The sequence below is a fragment of the Ursus americanus genome, chromosome 35, assembly GCF_024610735.1.
Source record: "Ursus americanus isolate L20-20 chromosome 35, mUrsAme1.1.p, whole genome shotgun sequence".
NCBI lineage: Eukaryota > Metazoa > Chordata > Mammalia > Carnivora > Ursidae > Ursus > Ursus americanus.
Window position 1 is genome coordinate 12,623,213 of NC_142161.1, and position 20,662 is coordinate 12,643,874.

Genomic DNA, 20,662 nt, shown 5'->3' on the forward strand with positions numbered 1-20,662 from the left:
AGAGGCTTGTGCTTTTCACGCAGTGCATTTCAGTCTTCAATTAATGTGAAAGCACTACAATGCCTATGCAACTTCTCTTGCCTAGTGGTGCACCATTTATCATCGCAGTTTTACATTGACCTTGACACCCACTTCATTAGAATAAAGATTGTCTACCATTTAGGTTACATTGTTCCTCTGCACAGAGACCCCATGCAAATTTCTGTTCAGATAGAAGAGCTGCGAGGCTGTCAGAGGTCATCTGCATTAAATGATTGCTGCTATTTTCCAACTGCTTCTTTTCATTCTACTCAATTCAGGCTAGGAGGATCAATCAAGTCCTCTGCCTGAAACAGTGGGACTGCTGGGAATATAACTGTTTTGGGTAGTAGTGGATATGCCCTAAACAGTATTAAATATTTAATATAAACTCATTAAAGGCCATGCAAAGGCTTCAGAAAGATAGCAGATTTATAGGGAAATCTAAGGGGCTAGAGAACCTTTGAAAAAATAAATAGAAGAATAGTAATCAATTTTATAATTTTAGAGAGTAAGATTACAATCGCTCTGGAACTTAGTTAAATCTTTTCTGTGGAGACTTCTTTCTCACCCTTGACATGGGTAGGGAAGGGATGAGAGAGGCAGGCTTGGTGTTCTTATGCAGGATTTTACATGGAATCAGAATGTAAAGTTTTCAGTTCTTGGTGTTTTTATTTTTCTTCTATAACAACGAATTCTGCCCTGGGTATTTATTTTCAAAGGCTTAGGTATTTGTTATGTAAAAGAAATGATTGGAGAAATAAGTTGCCAGGTTTCCTACTTAAGTTTTCTGAGTGATATAATTGGAATTAAATTATTAATGGGAGATACTTTAAAAAAGATTGTTTTATGATCTTCTATTAGGGAATTTGCAATTCATTTTAATATTTGTAGTTTGATTTATATTAAAGATAATGCAATCTATGTCCAATTAACAATACATGGCCAATGTAATGTGATTTCCAGATCATGCAAATGGAATAAGCTAGAAGAGGGGGTAAAACTCAATTCTTAACCTCAGATGTAATTTGCTGTGCGAGTTCTGGCAATTTTAAATGACATTGCACTTTTTAATTTTTCCAAAGGCTCAGCAGCAAATTTATCCCAATCAAGAAAGCCTATTATTAATTTACAAGGACAATTGTAGGAGTCTTTATAATTTCTCTGTGCAATTATTCGCCATAAATTGCTAATGGTAAAATACAAAGAGTTTGCAAGAAATAACGACTATTATTTGTCTTGAGCTTGAGCCTTCTTCCATCTCACACATCTTCCTGAAACATTGGTGATATTGGCTCCATGTGAAACACCACTCGCGTTGTGAGATGCTGGACACTGGTGTTCTGGAAAAGGGGGCAGCGCAAGAGCTGCTGCAGAGACGGCGCTGGCCTCTAACAGATTCCTGCACTTGGGGGCATGTACAGCTGAGCCGTGGACCCTGGACTTTCATATAAAAAGACTCTTTGTTCGCCACTGAATGGCATTAGGCATGGACTTGCTGAGGGGCCACCATGAAGCCTCGCATGAGGAGGGCAAACACTAGCCAGAAAGCACAATACGGGAGTCACAGACAGACACATCTCTGCAGTTTTGTGCAAAAATGCATATTTTCACGTATAGTTTTACCAGTAGTTTGGTGTTTTGGTGTGTTCCTAGCATGTGCTTTCTTGTAAATAAGCTAAAAAACATTTTTTTTCTTGCTCTATTTTCTCTATCTTTCTATTGTGAGTTTTTGGGAAAAGGAGATTATGCTGGATACCCAGGTGTTTGTGGTATTACTTTGCACTGGAAAAGACACTCAAACTTGTTATTCTAATAACTAGATCATTTTCCTTGCTTTAACTCTTCCTAATAGAAAGTCACGTAAAGCCCAGTTAAAATATGGCATAAGATGTAAATACTCCAACCCTGAAGACACAGAATCGGACTATTTTAATAATCAAGGAAATTCTTTGGTTTAATTCTTGTGTTTCTTGTAGCCCAAACTTCACTCTCTGCTCAGCAATGTCTGGTCTCTTTTCAGCATAACCAACAGAAGCACCATACAAAAGTCTTACAATGGATGTCTTAATCTCTCTGTGTGCTTTTAGAGCATTATTTTGAATTCCATCATGCTGCCTTTTTTCTTTCCTCTTCTGAAGTTTTATTACAACAGCAGAATTCCCAGGGAGCTTTGGGGGCAAGGTTCACATAATATAGCCCTGAAGTTTTGCTTAGGTGGAATCCATCCCCCCATCCTGGCCATCTTTTGATGATCTTTCTGTTTCAAAAAGATTCACTGGGTAGAGTCTTATAGCATTAGCTGTATGTAGTTTATTTTCTATTTTTTTATTTACTAGACGGTGAGCATCTACAACCCTTTCATGATGCTTTCTTTCTCTGACCTCACAGTGACAAGGCATCTTGTTCTTTAACATTGAGGGAGGCAGAAAAATGCTTGAGTTGCTCAATGTGTGCCTTCTATACCAGTTTCAAAATGGCTTATTCTTCTGGTTTCCATGGTGACAATTAACACTGTTTCAAGGCATTGTTCCAGTCTCCATTTGGGCAGAATTTTTGGTGTGATTTTTAACAAAAAAAAAAAAAAAGAAAGAAAGAAAGATTTTAGGAGGGAAAAGAGCCTTTAGCATAACTGTCAAAAAAGTTATCTCAATCAAGTCTTTATGCATTTCTAATTATATTTACTTCAGAAATCCCTATTTTTACTGGCTTTGTTTTATAATTCAATTTTAGCACTTGTGTTTGTAAAAAAGTAAGCGCTGAATAAGAATTTCTAAAAACTTCTTTAATTTTTGGTTAAAACAGCAAGCTAGTGTTTGTGGTTATTTTTAACTCTATTTTTAAAGTTTTCTTATATACCTTCTGTACACATAGGAATGGCATTTAGCATAGGAGTGGCCTGCGTCTTTAATTTAGATCATTCACGTATCTATTAGGAGGCTTCATTAGTCAAAGTTGAATTGGCCAAGCAAATACACTTAATAATGTAAATATGCCCTTTCAATAGAGTATATTTTATTTTTGACTAGACAGAGAGGCCCACAGCAGGTGCTGAGGGGAAATTAAATACTGGATGCTTATTTACCTTAGCACTCAAGAAAAGCCATCTGACTTTAACTTTGTTAATCTCATTTTTGGCTATTGAAGAGTAGTCTCTATCATAATATCCCCAGACTATAGGACACAATGGGGCAGCCTCTGCTCACTCACTTAGTGCTGTGGATGAAATGAATATGAAGATTAAATTATCTTCTCACCACAGGAGAAAGTAGCCTTACTTGATAGGATGACTGAGAACTGATAGGGCTGGCAGTTGATTCTTCCCATCTAAGGCTTCTGAAAAGATGTTGAAGAGAGAAGAACAAAATGTTCTGGGCCTCAATGGAAACAACCCTCTGGCATCGCTACATTCTTATCCAACTTGAGGTCCTAAATTGTATCAGATCCAACCTTTGGAGTGCCTCAAAAATTAAAATAAATATTTTTGCCTTAAATTACATGACATTCTAGCTTTCGTGCACATACCAGCACACCTCGCAATTAGCTGGGTTCTCTTAGCTTTCATAGTTTGAAGGCTTTGTCCATCAATCACGTCTTTAATCAAGCTATTTCTACACTATTTTACATGGTGACACAACAGGGAGCGTACATAAAGACAAGTTTTTTTAATGCAATAACCTTTTATAATAGCCGTTGCAGTGACTACTTGTACCACATTTCATAGAGAAAATTATTTTATTATGTCTAAAATTAAATTAATTGCTTTTTATATTTTTTATTATTACAAGACTATCATTTTTATGGGACAAATCTAAACTGTTCTCTGTCTTGACTGATCTGCTGTGTGGGAGCCATTAAAAGTTGGGGTAAAGAGAGAGGGGATGCGCTTGTCATCAGTGACAGTGATAACTGGTTGAGGCTGCTCCCAGGTGGCAGAGCGGGCAGACTGCTTCTGTCAGTGCATGTGGCAGAAGCAAAAGATTTGAATAGGATTCTTCTGCCTGCCTGAAATGCTGGTTTCCCCAATATTATGTCAAAGAAGTCTTACCAAATTAATTATGTAAATCTTTGTCAGCAGTATCCTCTTTAGATGGGAATCTGATTACAGAAAGCAGATTGCCCTCTCCTCAATCATCACTCTGATAAATGAAACACTATCTGGGTTTCTAGAATACTTGTTGAGTGTTTTGTCCAGAAAACTTGAGTGGCCAGTGTGTTTTTTAAGTATTGGAGTGGCATGGTCCAGGTAATTGCCTGGCATTAGAAAATGCAATCAGAATCTCCCACGTATCACGGGTCAAATTCCGGAAGAGCTCTAAAACAACCCTTGATTTTTTTCATTATGCATATTCATGTAATTTTGGATACTTTGACATCCTGATCAACATTCATTAATACTATGAAATGCTTTAAATCACCTCATTTAAAACATTTTGTTCTGTGATCCACAAATGACTAACATTTGGAGAAGTTTACATAATACAAATGATGTGCATGTTTAGTGTAAATGAAAGATTAAACTCTGAAACTAAAAGTATGCAAACAGACGCACGGAAATGCTGAGGATCTATTACCCAAAGCGAGGATCTCACACCTTCTTTTCCTTTAAGCCGCTTCCAATTGTATTTTAGTTTGGGATTTTATATAGTAGCTAGTTTTCAGGGTGAGTAACATGCTTGGGCATGTTTTGAACTTGCTGGTTTGCTGCTTTGCCCAGACAACAGCTTTTCTGATTAGATCTGCTAAGGTGCTCGTCTTACTTAGCTTAGCACAATGGAGCAATACTACCAAGGGCCTCAGTGGCCCAATTTATGTGCCTCAAATTAAAATTGGGGGGATTACCATTATGTTTTGGAAACATGCTAAAGTTGTAAAATATGTGTAATATTTTAACCAGAATCTAGTTTTCTACTCAGAGGTGTTTTTATGTGTAGTATATTTTAAAAATATAGCCAGAATCATTTATAGTTATTCGTAATACAAGGCTTTCTAACTATGAAGTTATCCAAATAGAGTTATTTGAAGAGAATCACTATAGTAACTGCCATATTAAATGGCACTGAGATTATCTCTAGCAAAACATCTTTTAGCAGAGACTCACTTGGCAGTTTGTTAGAATACAATGTATATTGGGGAAGAAGTGTCTGTAGTCAGTTGCAATGTTTGGGGACATTTTATGGTAATCAATAAAGAAGCATAGATTTGTAACCATTTCCAAAGCACTGCTTTGCTCTTTTTTTCTCTATATGTACCTTTTCTCAAGTCCACGCAGTTTTTAAGTAAAAAAAAAAAAGGGGGGGGGTTGTTAACTGAGAATTCAGGAGACTTAAAGGATAAGGAGGAGGGTCCACACAATCTTCAGGGATTATTTTATTTGTACAACCTGTACCACCAGTCCTTTGTGGGGCAGAGATGAGAGATGGACAGCACTCTGGAGCCAAATATTGACTGATATTAACTATAATATTTAATCTCCCTGGACCAGGTATTTTCCTGTTTGGAATATTTTAAATTAAAGATCAAATGTGTGTGTAAACTTTACTTTAAAATGACGTAAATCGGGGCACCTGGGTGGCTCAGTCAGTTAAGCATCTGACTCTTTTGGCTCGGGTCATGATGTTGTGGGTCGTGGGATCGAGCCCCTCATTGGTCTCCTTGCTCAGCTAGGAGTCCACTTGAAAGATTCTCTCCCTCTGCTCTTCCCCCTGCTGGCTCACTCTCTCTCTTTCCATCTCTCTAAAAATAAAATCAATAAATCTTCAAATCTTAAAAAAAATAATAAAATGACATGAATCTTAGTCAGCTAAATGGAATACCTTTGATGTTTATGTATGTGTGAGTGATATATATTTGGACTGATTTCAGCAATATTCCTGAACTACTAAAGGTACTTCGGCTTAGCCTCCCCATACATTTTATTGGAAACAAAAACTTTTAACACCCATGAGCATCACTAACTCTGTGCTCAAAGGTTTTCTAAGAACACCTGTCTCCCTAATGATATCTGTCCTTCTCTCTTCTCGTTTTAGCGATACAGTGTGGAAATGTCCATCAGGGACCTGAAAAAGACGGAGCTGCTTAGTAAGGTTGAAGCTTTGAAGAAAGGTGGCGTTTTACTACCAAATGATCTCCTTGAAAAAGTGGATTCAATTAATGAAAAATGGGAACTGCTCGGGGTATTTGCATTTTTATTACTGTTTGTAGGTTATGTGTACATTTTTTGTGTAGTGAAGTACTCTATCTGTCTGATTTCTAATTTGAAGCACAAATATCTCTCTCTTTCAATTCACTACCTACATTTCAAACAAGCTATTTATGCTATTATGAGGGGAAAACACTGCTTTTCCTTTTCTGTTGATTTTTTTCTTTTACTCTGAGCTTGTCTCCTCTCAGATTTTAATAATTTTGGTTCTTTAATACATAAAAAAGTAAGTAAAATATGCCATGTATTATGGGTATGCACCAAGTCAACTATAATACAGTATATCTGATATACACTGACTGTCATGCTTGAATGAATGTTAATAGAATTTATTCTGAAGGTACATGTTAGAGACATCCACTGTTTAACTATTTACTGTACCCTTCAGATGAAAAGTGGAGTTGTCACTACAGCTTTTCAAGTCACACTAAAGCCACCAAAACAAAGATGCAAATCTGACCCAAATCTGAATTGCAGAATGAAATCGGCCTCTGTTTTGTGCCTCAATTTCCAGCTCACTTTTAACAAAAGCCAAAAAAAAAAAAAAAAAAGTTTCATGTAATTCATTTCACGCAATGATGGGCTGGGTCTCAGCCAAAGACTGAGATGCAAGAATCTGGCAAAAAGGCAATATAGAGACTCTGTTAACCAGAGACCAGGATGGCACGGTGCAGGAGGCAGTGCTGTCCTTTTGTTGGAAGACAGCTGAGAGAGAGAGGTTAAACTGTATTTTTTCATCAACTTCTCTCCTAAATTGCCTTCACTTCAAATCAAGGGTAAGCTAAATTTGTCAATTACTTAAATGATTAATTATAACAGCAAAGTATGGGTGGTGTCAGTTATGGAGCATAATTTTGCATGCCTTCCATTTCCTGACTTTTTTTAATTTTAAAGAAATAATACTCCAAAAATATTTTGAATAAAAAGCTCTCCGTGTACCTTGATGACTTGGAGGAATGCCAGTGTTCAGTTTATGCCATACTTAATCTAGGTGATTAAAAACTGCAGGTTTAAATGCTTGCTTTCTCATCTAAATTCACTACACTCTACCCTTGTGCACAGTAACTTAGAACACTGAAAGTTTTTCCTCTGGCCTACTGTTACGTTACTTTTTAATAGGAATTAATGGCTTCCACTTTATAATATGATGATTTAAATTGGAACCTACTAAATTCCACAGAATTCATTGATCTCCTACAGGAGAAATGTGGTTAGCGTACTACATTTTTGAAGGGTTGTTTCACTAAATAGATGAGATCAGCAACTTTACGTGCTTGATAGGGAGAGCAGTAGTTTATGCTGTATTTTAACATATCCATTTCTAATTTGATAAGTAACTGACAATCATCTTTTTTGAAAATTGTTTGATGTCGTGTATATTGCTTCCTCAACAAAAATTTTGAATCAGCATAATATTAAGAAAAAAGAAACAGAATAGTTAGCTATCCTTCGTGAGTCAGATACCTGAAAAATGGTTGCCATTTTGACAAAAATACCACTGGAGTATGATATGCAGAGTTTTGTAATGATTTAGGGGGAGAGAAGGGTAGAGGGAAGATTTTAACAAAACCTATGCCACACTAACACCACCAGGCACACTGCTTTAATTGGCATGATTACATTTTAATTGGCATGAAAAAAATTTAAAGACAAGGATTTTAACTTCTAACAATAGTAAAATAGAGGGATATGGTTTTTCATATTACTTTCATCTAAGGTGAACAGTGTGGAATGGAAATACATTAGAATGAAATGTCAGTGGTGCGTACAGTTTAATCTGTGAAATTTTGTCCCCTGTGCTGCATATTACTCTGTCTCAATTGCATATTAAACAACCCTATCAAGGCAGGCATTGGCATCTGCTGTGCTGACACAAATTGTGAATTAAATGAAATTGATGTCCTCTGTCGTATATTTATGAAGACGGACCATTCTCTGAAGTATTCTGTTTATGAAGAATTTATGATTGCAAACTGTTCCAGAACAAAAAAGTGGCAATAAATTCTTTTTTGTGACCCTACCCTCCAAGGGCGTTGATTTCACCTCCTGCTGCTACTTTTGTTACAGCATAAAAACAATAGCTAAATCTGGATTCCACTGAGGGTCTTCAAATGATCAATATTTGCACCATGAAAATACAAGGGTGTTGCCAAGAAAGGCGATTTTTCTGTTATGATCTCCTAAAGATCCTATTTACAGAACACTACACAGCAAATGAATGTTTGTTGACTTAATTTTATTTGTGTTTTAAAGCTTATTTTTGTAGGTTTAATTCATCATTATAGATTAACTCCTACTGATTCTCCAGAGTGTTTTCCACCAAAAAAAAAAAAAAAAAAAATCCCTCTCAGCTGCGTGTTCATGCCGTAGTGGTTAATCTAAGAAGGCTTCTAACATAGTGGATTGGGACTTACTTTGACACATGTATTAGAAAGTCTAGCATCCAGAAATGCAAAGTGGGAAGAATTGTGGGGTTGAACAACTTCCAAGTCAGGCAAAATGCAACAACAGCGCCAAGGAGGCTACCCCTTCTGAACAGCCCTCAGTCATATGGTTTGGGAAATTGTACTTTATGAACCCCCCCTCAAAAAAAAAGAAGGAATTTAATTTTCCATGCACAATCTACTCTTGGCCTCTTTAGTATATTGATTAAACTCAGACTTCTATCTCCTGAAAATGTTATGCAGAGAATATTTTACTGTAAACTCCTATCATGAGAATTCAAATGAATTTTCATCAGTGACCATGGTGAACTTTTCCTTCCTGTTAAAGGAAATTATAAGTGAATGAGTTCTTCTTAAGCCTCTAGTGGTAGTCAGAACAACACACACTGTTGAAGAATTCGAAAATCCTAAATGAAACAATGAGCTAATCTGAACTGAATGTCCGTTGTGAGGTGGCAGGTGCAGCTGGACACCTTCCAGGTGGCTCTTGTTACTAACTAAACTGTGGTATGTTTTTGGTACCGAAGCTAATCTATGTTTTTGTTTTTTTGTTGGTGGTGGTTTTTTGTTTGTGTTTGTTTTTGTTTTTGTTTTTAATCTGATGCGGTAGAAAACCCTAGGACAGAAGATCCAGGACACAATGGCAGGACACAGTGGGTCTGGTCCACGTGACCTGCTCTCTCCCGAAAGCGGAAACCTGGTAAGGCAGCTGGAGGTCAGGATCAAAGAACTGAAAGGGTGGCTAAGAGATACAGAGCTTTTCATCTTCAATTCCTGCCTGAGACAAGAAAAGGAAGGAACAGTGAATGCTGAGAAACAACTGCAATACTTTAAGGTAATAAAAAAACAATCAAAGTTGATAAAAAGCTTTCTTTATGGTAGGGATGAAATATTTATCAAGTACATAAAGTATGATACCCATGTATCTATGTATCACTGTGCACTTAAATGTTTCCTTGAATTTATAGACACCCTCCACATTTCTTGTTTGCCAGCGTCTGTGTGTATAAAGATGAACATTAAGCCTATCAAATACACATTGTATAGGGGAAATCGCTGCTGCTTGTGTGTTTTGTGCAACGCCCGTGGAAGGAGGGCTTCGATAAATTAAAAGCAGACCAGCAGACACTAAAGATTACTGAGGACTTTGAAAGGCAGACCTAAATGTTCCATAAATAATGCGGCTAAAAATACTTCCATAAATTGATATGAAAAAAGCACGTGATTTAATTGAAGACCATTAATGCTAACAAAAGGAAACATAATTTTTACATATGAGAGAATCAACTATTTATGGAGGGAAGAAATAAAGTAAGAGGTTCCTCCATTACAGGCATATTCCATCGGAGAAAAATGCCAACCTTAGCCACACAGCTGTGTGTGTGTTCACTGTATGTCCATGAAGAAGAAGCATTTACCCCATTTGTTCCCATGGTTTATGCACTATCTACTCAAAAGCAGTGTAGAATCCAAATACTTTCTTTCAGGCCTACACTAGCCTGTACTACTTGAATCCTCCTGTAAATGCGGTGACTGGGCTCTGGCTGTTGTCAGTCTGAGGCTCTGGGGTTATAGGATATGAATTTGGTGGCAAGAAACCTTCTGGCATGAATGGTCTCAAAGAGGAGAAAGGGGAAAACCAAGAAGGAAAGAACTTCTTAGGACAAAGCAACTGTTTCTTTGCAAAGCCTTCCAGGACCAGGTTTTATTCATCCTCCCCCACCCCCACCCCCCGCCCCGGCTCTCCATCCCGTGCCCTGCCATCCCCTCGCAGCCCTGCAATCTTCCAGCAGTCGATCAGAGAATGTAGTCACATGTGGTTCACCTTTCATCTGCCAGACAGGCGGGCTCACCTTGCTCACCTGCATAGCCTAGGAGGAGGAGCCCTCAAAGGTAAGAGCACAGTACTTCCCCATAAACTGCCTGCATTAAACACCTACAGATTGTTTTGGTTGAAGACCTTCTTTTCTGCCATTGAATTGACAAGACCAAACTGGAAATTAAATGAAAGGCTCTTCCCAAGACAAATGGGTTTTCCTGCCTAAAATCTAATATCCAGAAGATTTGTTATTTCATCCCTACTTGTCTTGCCCTGACCCCCATTACAGGGAGATGGAGTTTTCAGATATTTGAACGCTGTGTTATTTGAACGTAACATGCACCGTATTAAGCATCCTGGTCATTGGTGGGCTGAATGATGTGAAATATATTTTTCTCTGTAGTATCTATATCACAGCTTTAGTGACCCAGTTAATGGCCCCAGATAGGTGTGTGACCTTGTATTATCCCTTGGTGCCTCAATTTCTTCATCTATAAAATGGGATACTGATAGTATTTATCTCACACCATAATGAGTTTACATACATAAATTATTATTTCTACTTTTTGTAATGGTGCATTTAAGGGATAGGAATCTCTTACTATTATAAACCCGAAAATGTTACATAATAACTGGAAACAATAACAGGAAGTTCGTTATTATAATTATTTATATATGTACCTACCCCCATATCTCATGGATATTTAAAAACAACCCGCCTCCCACTTTTGTCATTATTATAAATGGAGAACAAGCAGTTCTGCATTAATTTTGCTGGTGCTTCCAAAAGACATTAGCTTTCTGCTTTAGCTTTGTATGGTGTCATCAATGTGATTTTCAGCTATCCTAGAAACAGACTGGAGAGTTTCAGAAACAGAGAGAGAAACAGGGAGAGACAAAGAGAAGTCTGTAGACTTCCAGATCATTAGATAATTCGTAGGTGTCTTAGTCATTTGCTAATACTTTCTAGCCACTATGAAAATATTCACCACACCTAATTCATTATCTACCATGTGCATTTTAGTGCCTGAAAATAATCCTAGAATTTTCATTTCAAAAGTACCAAAGACTATCACGTGCTTTTTGCTATTTTATTTCTTTTCTTCAAAGATTGTTTTTCTTAGAGGATTTTTATGTTTTCGGTGTCACTATTCATTAACTAACTGCTTTTATACCCTACTCTTGCATATTTAGATGTTTTTAAAATAATATAATAAATATGGAGACTTTTCTACCTCTCCCCAAAAAAGGTAGGACCTTGACGATAATGTTCACCTCCCCATATGGTTTCCCAGCCCTAGTCCATCCCCTCCTCTCCTTATCTAAGATAATCATGAACCCAATATTCTTTGTGCCCTTGCTTTCCTTTGATAGGAAAGAATATTTTTTTATTTTAGTTATTTTTAATTTTATTAAAAGGTAATCATGCTGTATGTTATCTTTTAAGACTTCCTTTTTCATTAAATATTATAATGCCAAGATTCATTCCTGTCATTCAGTATGTCCATAATTCACTTATTTTGACAATTGTATGATACTCCATTTTGAGTATACATGTATCTCATTTAATGCTAATAGCAACCTATGAAGTTGGTATCAGAATCTTGATTTTGCACATCCTGCAAAATGGAAACAGGCACATGGAGGTTAAGTTTTGTGTGTCCAAGGCCACATATAATGAGTGGTAGAATTAGGTTTTAAATCCAGAGCTGTCTGACTCTAAAGACTCTGAACTACTCTGCAAAATTGATATTTATTGATATTTACTGAATGCCCTTCAATGCTGGATGACTCAAAGGGAAAAACAGGACAGAACTAAATGTCACTATTTCTTTGTGGTTGGTTTATCAGCCACCATCTCTAGCAATTTGGCCAGAATAGCAAATAGTTTTAGCTACTGAAGATCTTGGGAGGTGAAAATATTTGTGGGTTTATTTTACATTTTTGTACTACATCAGTGTAAACTTCTTGGCTGTGTGTCACTTTTTAAAGGGAAACGTTCCAACTTTTTGAGATTATGGAGCCCTGATAATTTTTCTCTATAGCTTGAAGCTTTAGTCCCTTCTAAAGTTTTGACCTTGAGGAGTTTGATCAGATCAGCTAAGTGGATCTAGCATGATGGCACTTCTTTTTTTGTTTTGGAAGAAAGCTTTACGCCTGTCTGTTGGAATAAATGTCTTTCCTCGCCAGAATTTTAAATATTTCTGAGCCGCTTACTCTTTAGCGCTTAATGTATGATTAATCAAGTGTTCTGTATATTATCACATTCATTGGATGAATTAAACCAAATGTTTGTAATATAATAATAATGTAACATAATGTTTATAACCTGCCCAAATCATAACTGATAATAAGCATATGCAGAATAAAAACTTTTTACTTACCACAAATCCAAAGACCCTATACCTTCTGCCTTTCTAAGTGATAAAAACCTCTCAGATAAGAGTTATTAGAGAACCTTTACGTGTGGAACTCTTTGCCACATTTTTTCCTCTTCTTGTGTGTTCCCAAATGTCTTCTGCTGTCATTGGTCACACTGAAGGCAGGCTTTATCCATAGGACTTAGCTTTATGATTTTCCATTCTCTAAAATCTCGGGCTTTTAACAGAGTGAATTCCTTTATATGCACCCAGAGTAATGATAGATAAGCTGCAGCGCTCCATCCAGGAGAACAGGCTGGGAGGGTGCTGCTTGTAAAAAGGAAAACCCATCACTTTGTAGACACAACTGTTTCCTTCTTAGAGGTTGGTCTGGGATGAGAGAAGGATCAGGATCTCAAGTATTCAGAAGAAGAGAAAAAGTAATTGTGGAATGTATTCTTTTTCTGGAAGGCAGTAAGTGTGATAAAGGTAGGATTAGACACAAGGCAAAATTCTACTTAAGAGAGAGAGAGTCAAAGCCTAGGATGGGGAGATACGCCGAGATGTGAACCTAAGAGCCCTGGGACAGAAATGCAAAATCGTCGAGGGCTGAATACACCATTGCAATCAAATGTGGAGAGCATGTCAGAGATTTAATGAGGTCAGCTGGCCAAGGGTCCCTTAGAGCCGTGTGTGTGCAGCTTCAATGCCATTGGCTGGAAAGCACTACTCTTTAATGATGACCCTTCAAAGAGAAAATCATTACTTAATCATACAGTCCTTGTATTCCATAACCAAAATCGTTATTCTGTAGACTCAAATTGGGGAGAAATTATTCAATACTAGCTCAAAGAGGCTGCAGCACTAGACTGGGCCCACAACCAGCCTGGGAAGGACAAGTTTAGAGCTGCCAAGAGGCTCTGTCCTCAAGAAGGTGACTGAGTGGAATAGATTTGGTAAGCTTGGCAATGATTAATGCCCCAAATTTGCTTAGCGATTTAAATTGGACCAAGCACTTTTATCCAAGTTATTCTACTTAAATGTTATACTAATCATGTAAGGCGAAAATTATGATCATTTTCTTATGGGTGTGTTTTTATCTATTTTTATGAACGATGAACTTGAGAGGTGGAAAGTCAACATGACTTGTTTGAATCCACACAGCAACTAGGAGCAGAAACGAGCAAAAGCCACGGTCTCGGGGTTCAAATTCCAGTATTTTCCCATCTGGTCATTCACCGATCCTTCAAAATAAACGTTGAAGCTTTGTTGTCCTCTAAATCAAGGGTTGGCGAACATTTTATGTAAAAGTCCAGATAATACAGTCTCTATCACAATTACTCAACACTGCCGCTGTCCTGGAAGAGCGGCCACCAGGAATATGTAAATGAATTAATATAGTCTGTTCAATAAAACTAATTTACAAAACTATTTACAAAAGCAGGCAGTGGGCCAGATTTGGCCCTCAGGCCTTAGGTTCCTGACCCTGCTCTAGATTGCAAAAATTATCATAAATATGCGAATGGCTGCCATCTGCATCTCCTTCTAGCATGGCAGTGGGAGGGACGAAACGTTCTTTAACTATTTGAACAAAGACAGTACTTACCAAGTGTCCATAGGATGTCAGTCACAGTTTCTAAATGTTTTACCTGCATTTGCTTATTTAATCCTTATCACCATCCTGAGGCAGGTAGTTTATTATCCCATATCTATAGATGAGAAAACGGAGGCAGGGAAAATGGAAGTTATTTGCTTGAGGTCATTCAGATAGTTAATGATAGAGCTGGTAGTCAGGCCTAGTAAGTCTATTCCAGAATTGGCCACTACTTTGTAGACTCAACAGTCCCTAGGTCAAAGATATATTTCTGAAAAGAAAAAAAACAAATGGACTGGTAGCCTACTCTTGTTCCTCATCCCATTTCTGAAAACTTGACAGCCAACTGAACGAAGTCAGTGAGTCAATGTTTTAAATCTTGGAAATCAAAGTTTTAGGGTAGAGTCTTTAAAAGGATGTCAAATTATTAAATGTGCAGCATTACTAAGTAATTACTCTGAAAAGGAATATCACTAATATACTTTTTTTAAAAAAAGGAGATAAATAAAAGCGCTAAACACAGTTCACATGCTTTAAGAAATATTTTCCCAAATCTCACTGTGTAATTTCCAGAAGCAAAAAATTGGACCAACCTAGCCAAGACATTTAGAGGGAATTTCCCATGTCCACTATAACCAATCTCAAATGCCACCATAAAGAGTCACACTTCCTGTGTCCCCCACAACCATATTTTTAAGGAGATTTGGTTGGAAGACAGAAGATAGTATTTTGGAAGTTTTGAAATAAGTGAAAGGAAGCTGTGGTTCCTACAGATCCAGGATCATCCCCATTGCTGTGTCCTGGAGCCATTACAAACTTAGTAATGATGTTGTTGGCAAAGCTGCAAAGAATTACAGTGATTCAATCTGGCTGTGACAAAAGCATGAAAATGCTTTCAAAATCAACAAACATCAGACAGGGCTTAATCTTTTCTATATGTCTTAGATAATTTTTTTAAAAAGCTATTATATTAACCAAGTAAGTTCATCAAAATAAAATACTGAATTCAGCTTTTATCAGATATCTTTTCCCATCATATATAAAAAATCCATCATTGAACACTTTAGTAATTTTAAGTAACTGGATACAATCCAGAACTGCCTTTAAAAAAATTTGGCTGAGCTAAGGTTTAAATTCAAAGATATATTTAAATAAATGTTATATACACTACCATCTGGGGGTGGTGGGAAGACCCACAGGAAATTTTTATAGGCACTCCCAGTGCAGCCTTTTAAAGTAAATAAAAAGAAACAACAGAGGCCTGATTCTTTCTGAGCATACCTTTTACTAGAAGAAGATGCTGCATGATTTTTATGAAGAGGAGTGAGTTGAGGATACAAAGATATAGCTGTGTACTCATTTCATATGTGTCATTTGTATTACTGCTATCAGGTAAACCAGATCTGTGGGAGTTAAAGGCTGCAATGCTAATCTAGAAAGATGAGCGAGGTCTCACCCATCTTTACTTTATGGCTACTGAGAAAATCAACAGAACTGCATTTAGGCTCTGAATCCACTGTGATTGTTTCTATTCTTAATTCTTCATTGACTTCTTAACATTACTTAAATGTTATTTTTATTGTTAATAAACTCAAATTGGGAAGAAACTGGGAGATCAGAATTTCAAACTCATCTCCATGCTGTCCACTTATCTAAGTGTAGGGTAGGAGCTGTGCATCTGACCCATAATAGTGAAGAAGCTTGCACCAATGGGTTCAAGATTCTTCGATTTATAGTGGCTCTACCTATTTCTAATCCATGATCTTCCTTAAGGCCCTAGGTTTCTCATCTTAAAAATGGGGATAATCAGGGTGCTTGGTGGCTCAGTTGGTTAAGCATCCGACTCTTGACTTATGGCTCAGGTCATGATCTCAGGGTCGTGAGACAGACCCATGTCTAGGTCTTTACTGAAGTTTCGCCTCTCACCTGTGAAAAGCACGGCTCTTTTAGGATGCAATAGACCAGATCCCAGATTATCAAGGGTGGGTCTCCACATTAGACTACTTTTCAGCTTTTGAGCAAGATGGTAAAACAGCTACTTAGAGTCCCTCTTCTTCCCCATTTTCTGTCTCCATGACCTTCTTTTGTAAACACTCTTTTTAGATCTTCATCCTATTTCTCCCGGATTACTGCTCTACACACACAATTAGATCTCCATTTAAGGAGATAAGCAAAATTTCTTTTTTTCATGTTCATAAGGAGTGGTCAGTCCTCTTCTGTAACTTTAGTAAAGCATTATTCTTTTGCAGTTCACCAGTGCGTAGTGTTAATTGAGTGCCCTCACTCGGTCCTGTTGGTTGGCGACATTATGATCTAGGATTTCCAGCTATGTGATCTCGGTAAATAATCTCTTTTTGCCTGATACTCTTTATTTGTAAATTTAGGGTTTTAGTTTGAAAGGCTTCCCTTCACCTCTGGCATTCTGTGACTCTGTAGTAGGCTTCTTTTTCCTTGATAAATTTATTCAATTATAGATGCCATTTAATTCCTCTAAACAACACTTTCGGTCTGGCACAAAACTTCCAACACATAGCCAGTTCTGTGTACCAGGAGTCATGTTTTACTTCATTGAGAATGATGCTTCAGAACGACAAAGGCATCTTTTGAACCAGAGTTTATTGCCTTTGGCACCACAGTAGCCAACTTTGTCTTCGTACCCATTTCCTTTCTAACATTATAGTATCTTTATAATTTGAATAGAGATGCTGGTCTAAAATGGGAAAGAAAAGGTCTTCCTAGTTATGAATTTCAATCAGAATGGTGGCATAGGTAACATGAATTTATATGTTTTTGTTGTTTTATACATCCTCAGGACTTGGTTGATTTAAAAGTGGAAAGAACTATCCCAATAAATTGCTGGTACAGTGATGACAAGCAAATGTACGGGTCTGTGAGAAGTGGAATGCAGAAAACTCTTGGTTTAAATTAATGACCAGTGGGGTGCCTGGGTGGCTCAGATGGTTAAGCATCTGCCTTCAGCTCAGGTCATGATCTCCAGGTCCTGGGATTGAGCCCTGCATTGGGTTCCCTGCTCAGCATGGCGTCTTCCTCTCCCCCCTGCTCATGCTCTTTCTCTCCCTCAAATGAATAAATAAAATCTCATATATATATATTATATATATATAATATATATTATCTATATAATATATATAATATATAAAATATATATATAATATATATAATATATAAAATATACATACATATATAATATACATACATAAAATATACATACATATATATACATACATACATAAAATGTCATATATATATACACACATAATAATATAATAATTTTAATTATATATACAAAATAAATATATATATAGTTAATGAGCAGGTTGAAGAGATGAAGGATTTGAATCTAAGAGGACGAACCAGAGACCCTACAGTCAGAGACCCTCCCCTTGCTTTATTCCTTTCCCATCTATTAGGTGCCTTGAAGTACTTCACCATGTATCTAAAGGCATAATACATCCTTCCCTGTCATTCTGTTGTCAGTTTTTTGGTATATTGTTTTAGGTAAATTTTCTTATAAATTGCATTCTAATGAAATCTGAAAATCTTTAGCTTTTAATAAAAACACCAAGCCCATTCACATTTAGTTTTTTGATTAAGATTGCTGATAAGATTAAGATTGCTTTTATTTCATCATGTTCACTCATTTATTCATTCCATAAATATTTCTTGGACACCTACCATGTGGCAGGCACTGGGCTGAGTGTTAGTGATGCATGAAGCTTACACTGTGGTCTTGTTTAAATATTTTGCTATAATACATGTTTTTTGTTCATTTTTACCCTAGTGAATTGGAATTTTTAAAAAATATATCCTTTATATTCTATAATAAGAATGAATCGACTTCTTACTGATGCCACTTTTAAAATGAGAAATTGACTTCTCTGCATCCTCTACGCTGTTTCTCCATTTTTGTTGATATCTTGGATTTAGTTATTAGCTAATATTATTGTTATTTTACTAATGTAATTACATTCTTTCTCATACTTGCAATAATTTCTTTGATGTTTGCATTATATTTCATAAGGATATGAAAAATAATTCAGAATTAATTATAATAATTTCATTGCTCAACATCAGTTTTTTTAACACCATGGTTTTCCATTTTCTTAAAAAAATTACTCTTAATACTATTATATTGTCTTCTAATAATTTTTATAGGAAAAGTACATCCTTAGTATATTCTCCAAACCCGTGCGTGTCTGAAAATTATTTTACTTGACCTTACATATAAACAGTAGCTTGGCCAAATATAAAATTTTGCCATGGGGAATATAACCTTTGACCATCTGAACTGTTAATGATTCTTTTGGCATTTATAGTTGTAAAGGAGAAGTCTGATTTTTGTTGCTACGTAGTAACCTTGTTTTTTCACTTGTATATGACTGAGTTTTGGTCTCTTTTTATTTCTTTTGCTGGGAACTTTGGTGAGTCCTAATTGCTTTTGAAAACTGAAATTCTGCTTTAGATCAGAGAATTTTACTTACTGTTTGATTGTCACAAGTTCTCCATACATTTAGTTCCCTCCTGTTCGAAATCCTATTCTGTGCATATTGAGTCACCTGGATCTTTCCTTCACTTAAAGAAATGTATTTTTATTTCCACTTTAACAGGGACTTTTGGTGGAATTTTCAAGGTTGTTTCCTGTTTTTGCAGTACTTAATTTTGTAGTTTGTCTTCATTGCAATTTTTAGTTCACCAAAGGTTCTTTTCATCTTTGTACAATCTTTACTGATCTTAATTTGTTTCATTTTCGGAAGTGCCTACCTCAGTGCTATGGATGCAATATCTTTGTGCATATTTTTGAGAAATGGATTAAAATTTTCTAAGGTTTTCTCTTTTCTTGTAGGTATTCTGTTTCAAAAGGAGTCTGTTAGTCTGTTGCTTTGAGTGTTCACAATGGACCCTCCTTTGAACTACCGTGTCTGTTAGTGTATGTGTTGATTTTCCTATGTCTCTTTATTCTTAAGGAGGGAGTTTTGTTTTCCGGGACTGAGTGTTAAGATAGGTAGATCGTCTGAGAGATATTTCAGGTCCAGACAAAAAGAAAACAGAAAATTTTGATTCCCCTTAGTTTTATTTAAATTCCAGAATGAGAAAAATATAGACCATATACAAGGGATAGCAAATTGTCTGTTGATACTAAAGCATTGGGTACCTACATTATCTAATATCAGGTGAGGTTGGAAGCAAGCTAAGTGGGCATCTTCAGTGTCCCAGAGCAGGAGAGAGGTCTTGCAGAGTTGTGTGTCCATCAGCGTTGAGAGAGAAAGCCCTGTTAGAAGGTAGCTCTTCTGTAACATAGGTGATAAGTTCTGGGGACTTGAAATAGTGTATTAATAGTGGAAGATAGTAGGCTGGATTTAAGAGAGACCTCAGGGTTAGAGATGACAGGATTTAGGAACTGCTATGCTGGTAGGAGTGTGAAAGTAGAAGGCCTCCTCAGGATTCTCTCCCACTAAGAGCCCCTCTCTTCCTGGAATGCTGTTGCTTCTGCCTTCAGGTCCCCTTTAAATAAGGAACAGAATCTTCAACAAAAAGCATTGGAAGTAATAGAACATGTGTAAGGATAGATGGCTTTTGGTACCTAAAAACAGAAGCCAGTTCGAGATTACTTGGGAGTGTGGGTAAAGATATTTTAAATTTATGCAATACTTTTCCCTTATGCAAACACCTATGTCAGACATTGTGCTGGGTACTAGGGTGAACCATCCATTGTCCTCTTCCAAGGAACACACGATCTAAAAGGGGGATAGGAACAAGTCAACAGGCAAGTGGAATAGACTGCAGCGCGTGCTGTGGTAGGAATTAACATAGTGTGCTGTGGAAGTACAGGGGGCATTACTGGGGAGAGGCAAGGAAGTTCCTAGAATGAGTGGCTCTAAATTGAGATCTGAAGTGAAGAAGGGGGAGAGTGAACCCAATAGTATGTGCACGTGCCTGGAGGCTTGGAGATAAGAAATTGAAGAAATTCCTGTGCTTATTTAAATGTTATTCTAGTGTGTGTAGGTAAGAATCTATGCGTCTTAGCAACAAACCAGAGTGGAATCTTTTTTTTTTTTTAATTAAGATTCTATTTCTTTTAGAGCAATTTGAGGTTCATAGCAAAATTGAGGAAAAGGTAGAAAGATTTCCCATTATACTCCCTGCCCCCACACATACATAGCCTCCCCCATTATCGACATCCCCCACCAGAGTGGTACGTTTGTC

General features: G+C 36.8%; 1 protein-coding gene across 3 annotated transcripts in view; it reads left to right on the plus strand.

Moving 5' to 3' along the window:
* AKAP6 (A-kinase anchoring protein 6) overlaps positions 1 to 20,662 on the plus strand; it is a 464,155-nt gene that overhangs the window by 380,703 nt on the left and 62,790 nt on the right. For all 3 annotated transcript variants that reach the window (XM_087859041.1, XM_087859040.1, XM_045802588.2), the window contains exons 10-11: positions 6,048 to 6,194; positions 9,275 to 9,499. In XM_087859041.1, coding sequence (XP_087715167.1) covers positions 6,048 to 6,194; positions 9,275 to 9,499 — 372 coding nt within the window. The remainder of the gene's footprint in view (positions 1 to 6,047; positions 6,195 to 9,274; positions 9,500 to 20,662) is intronic.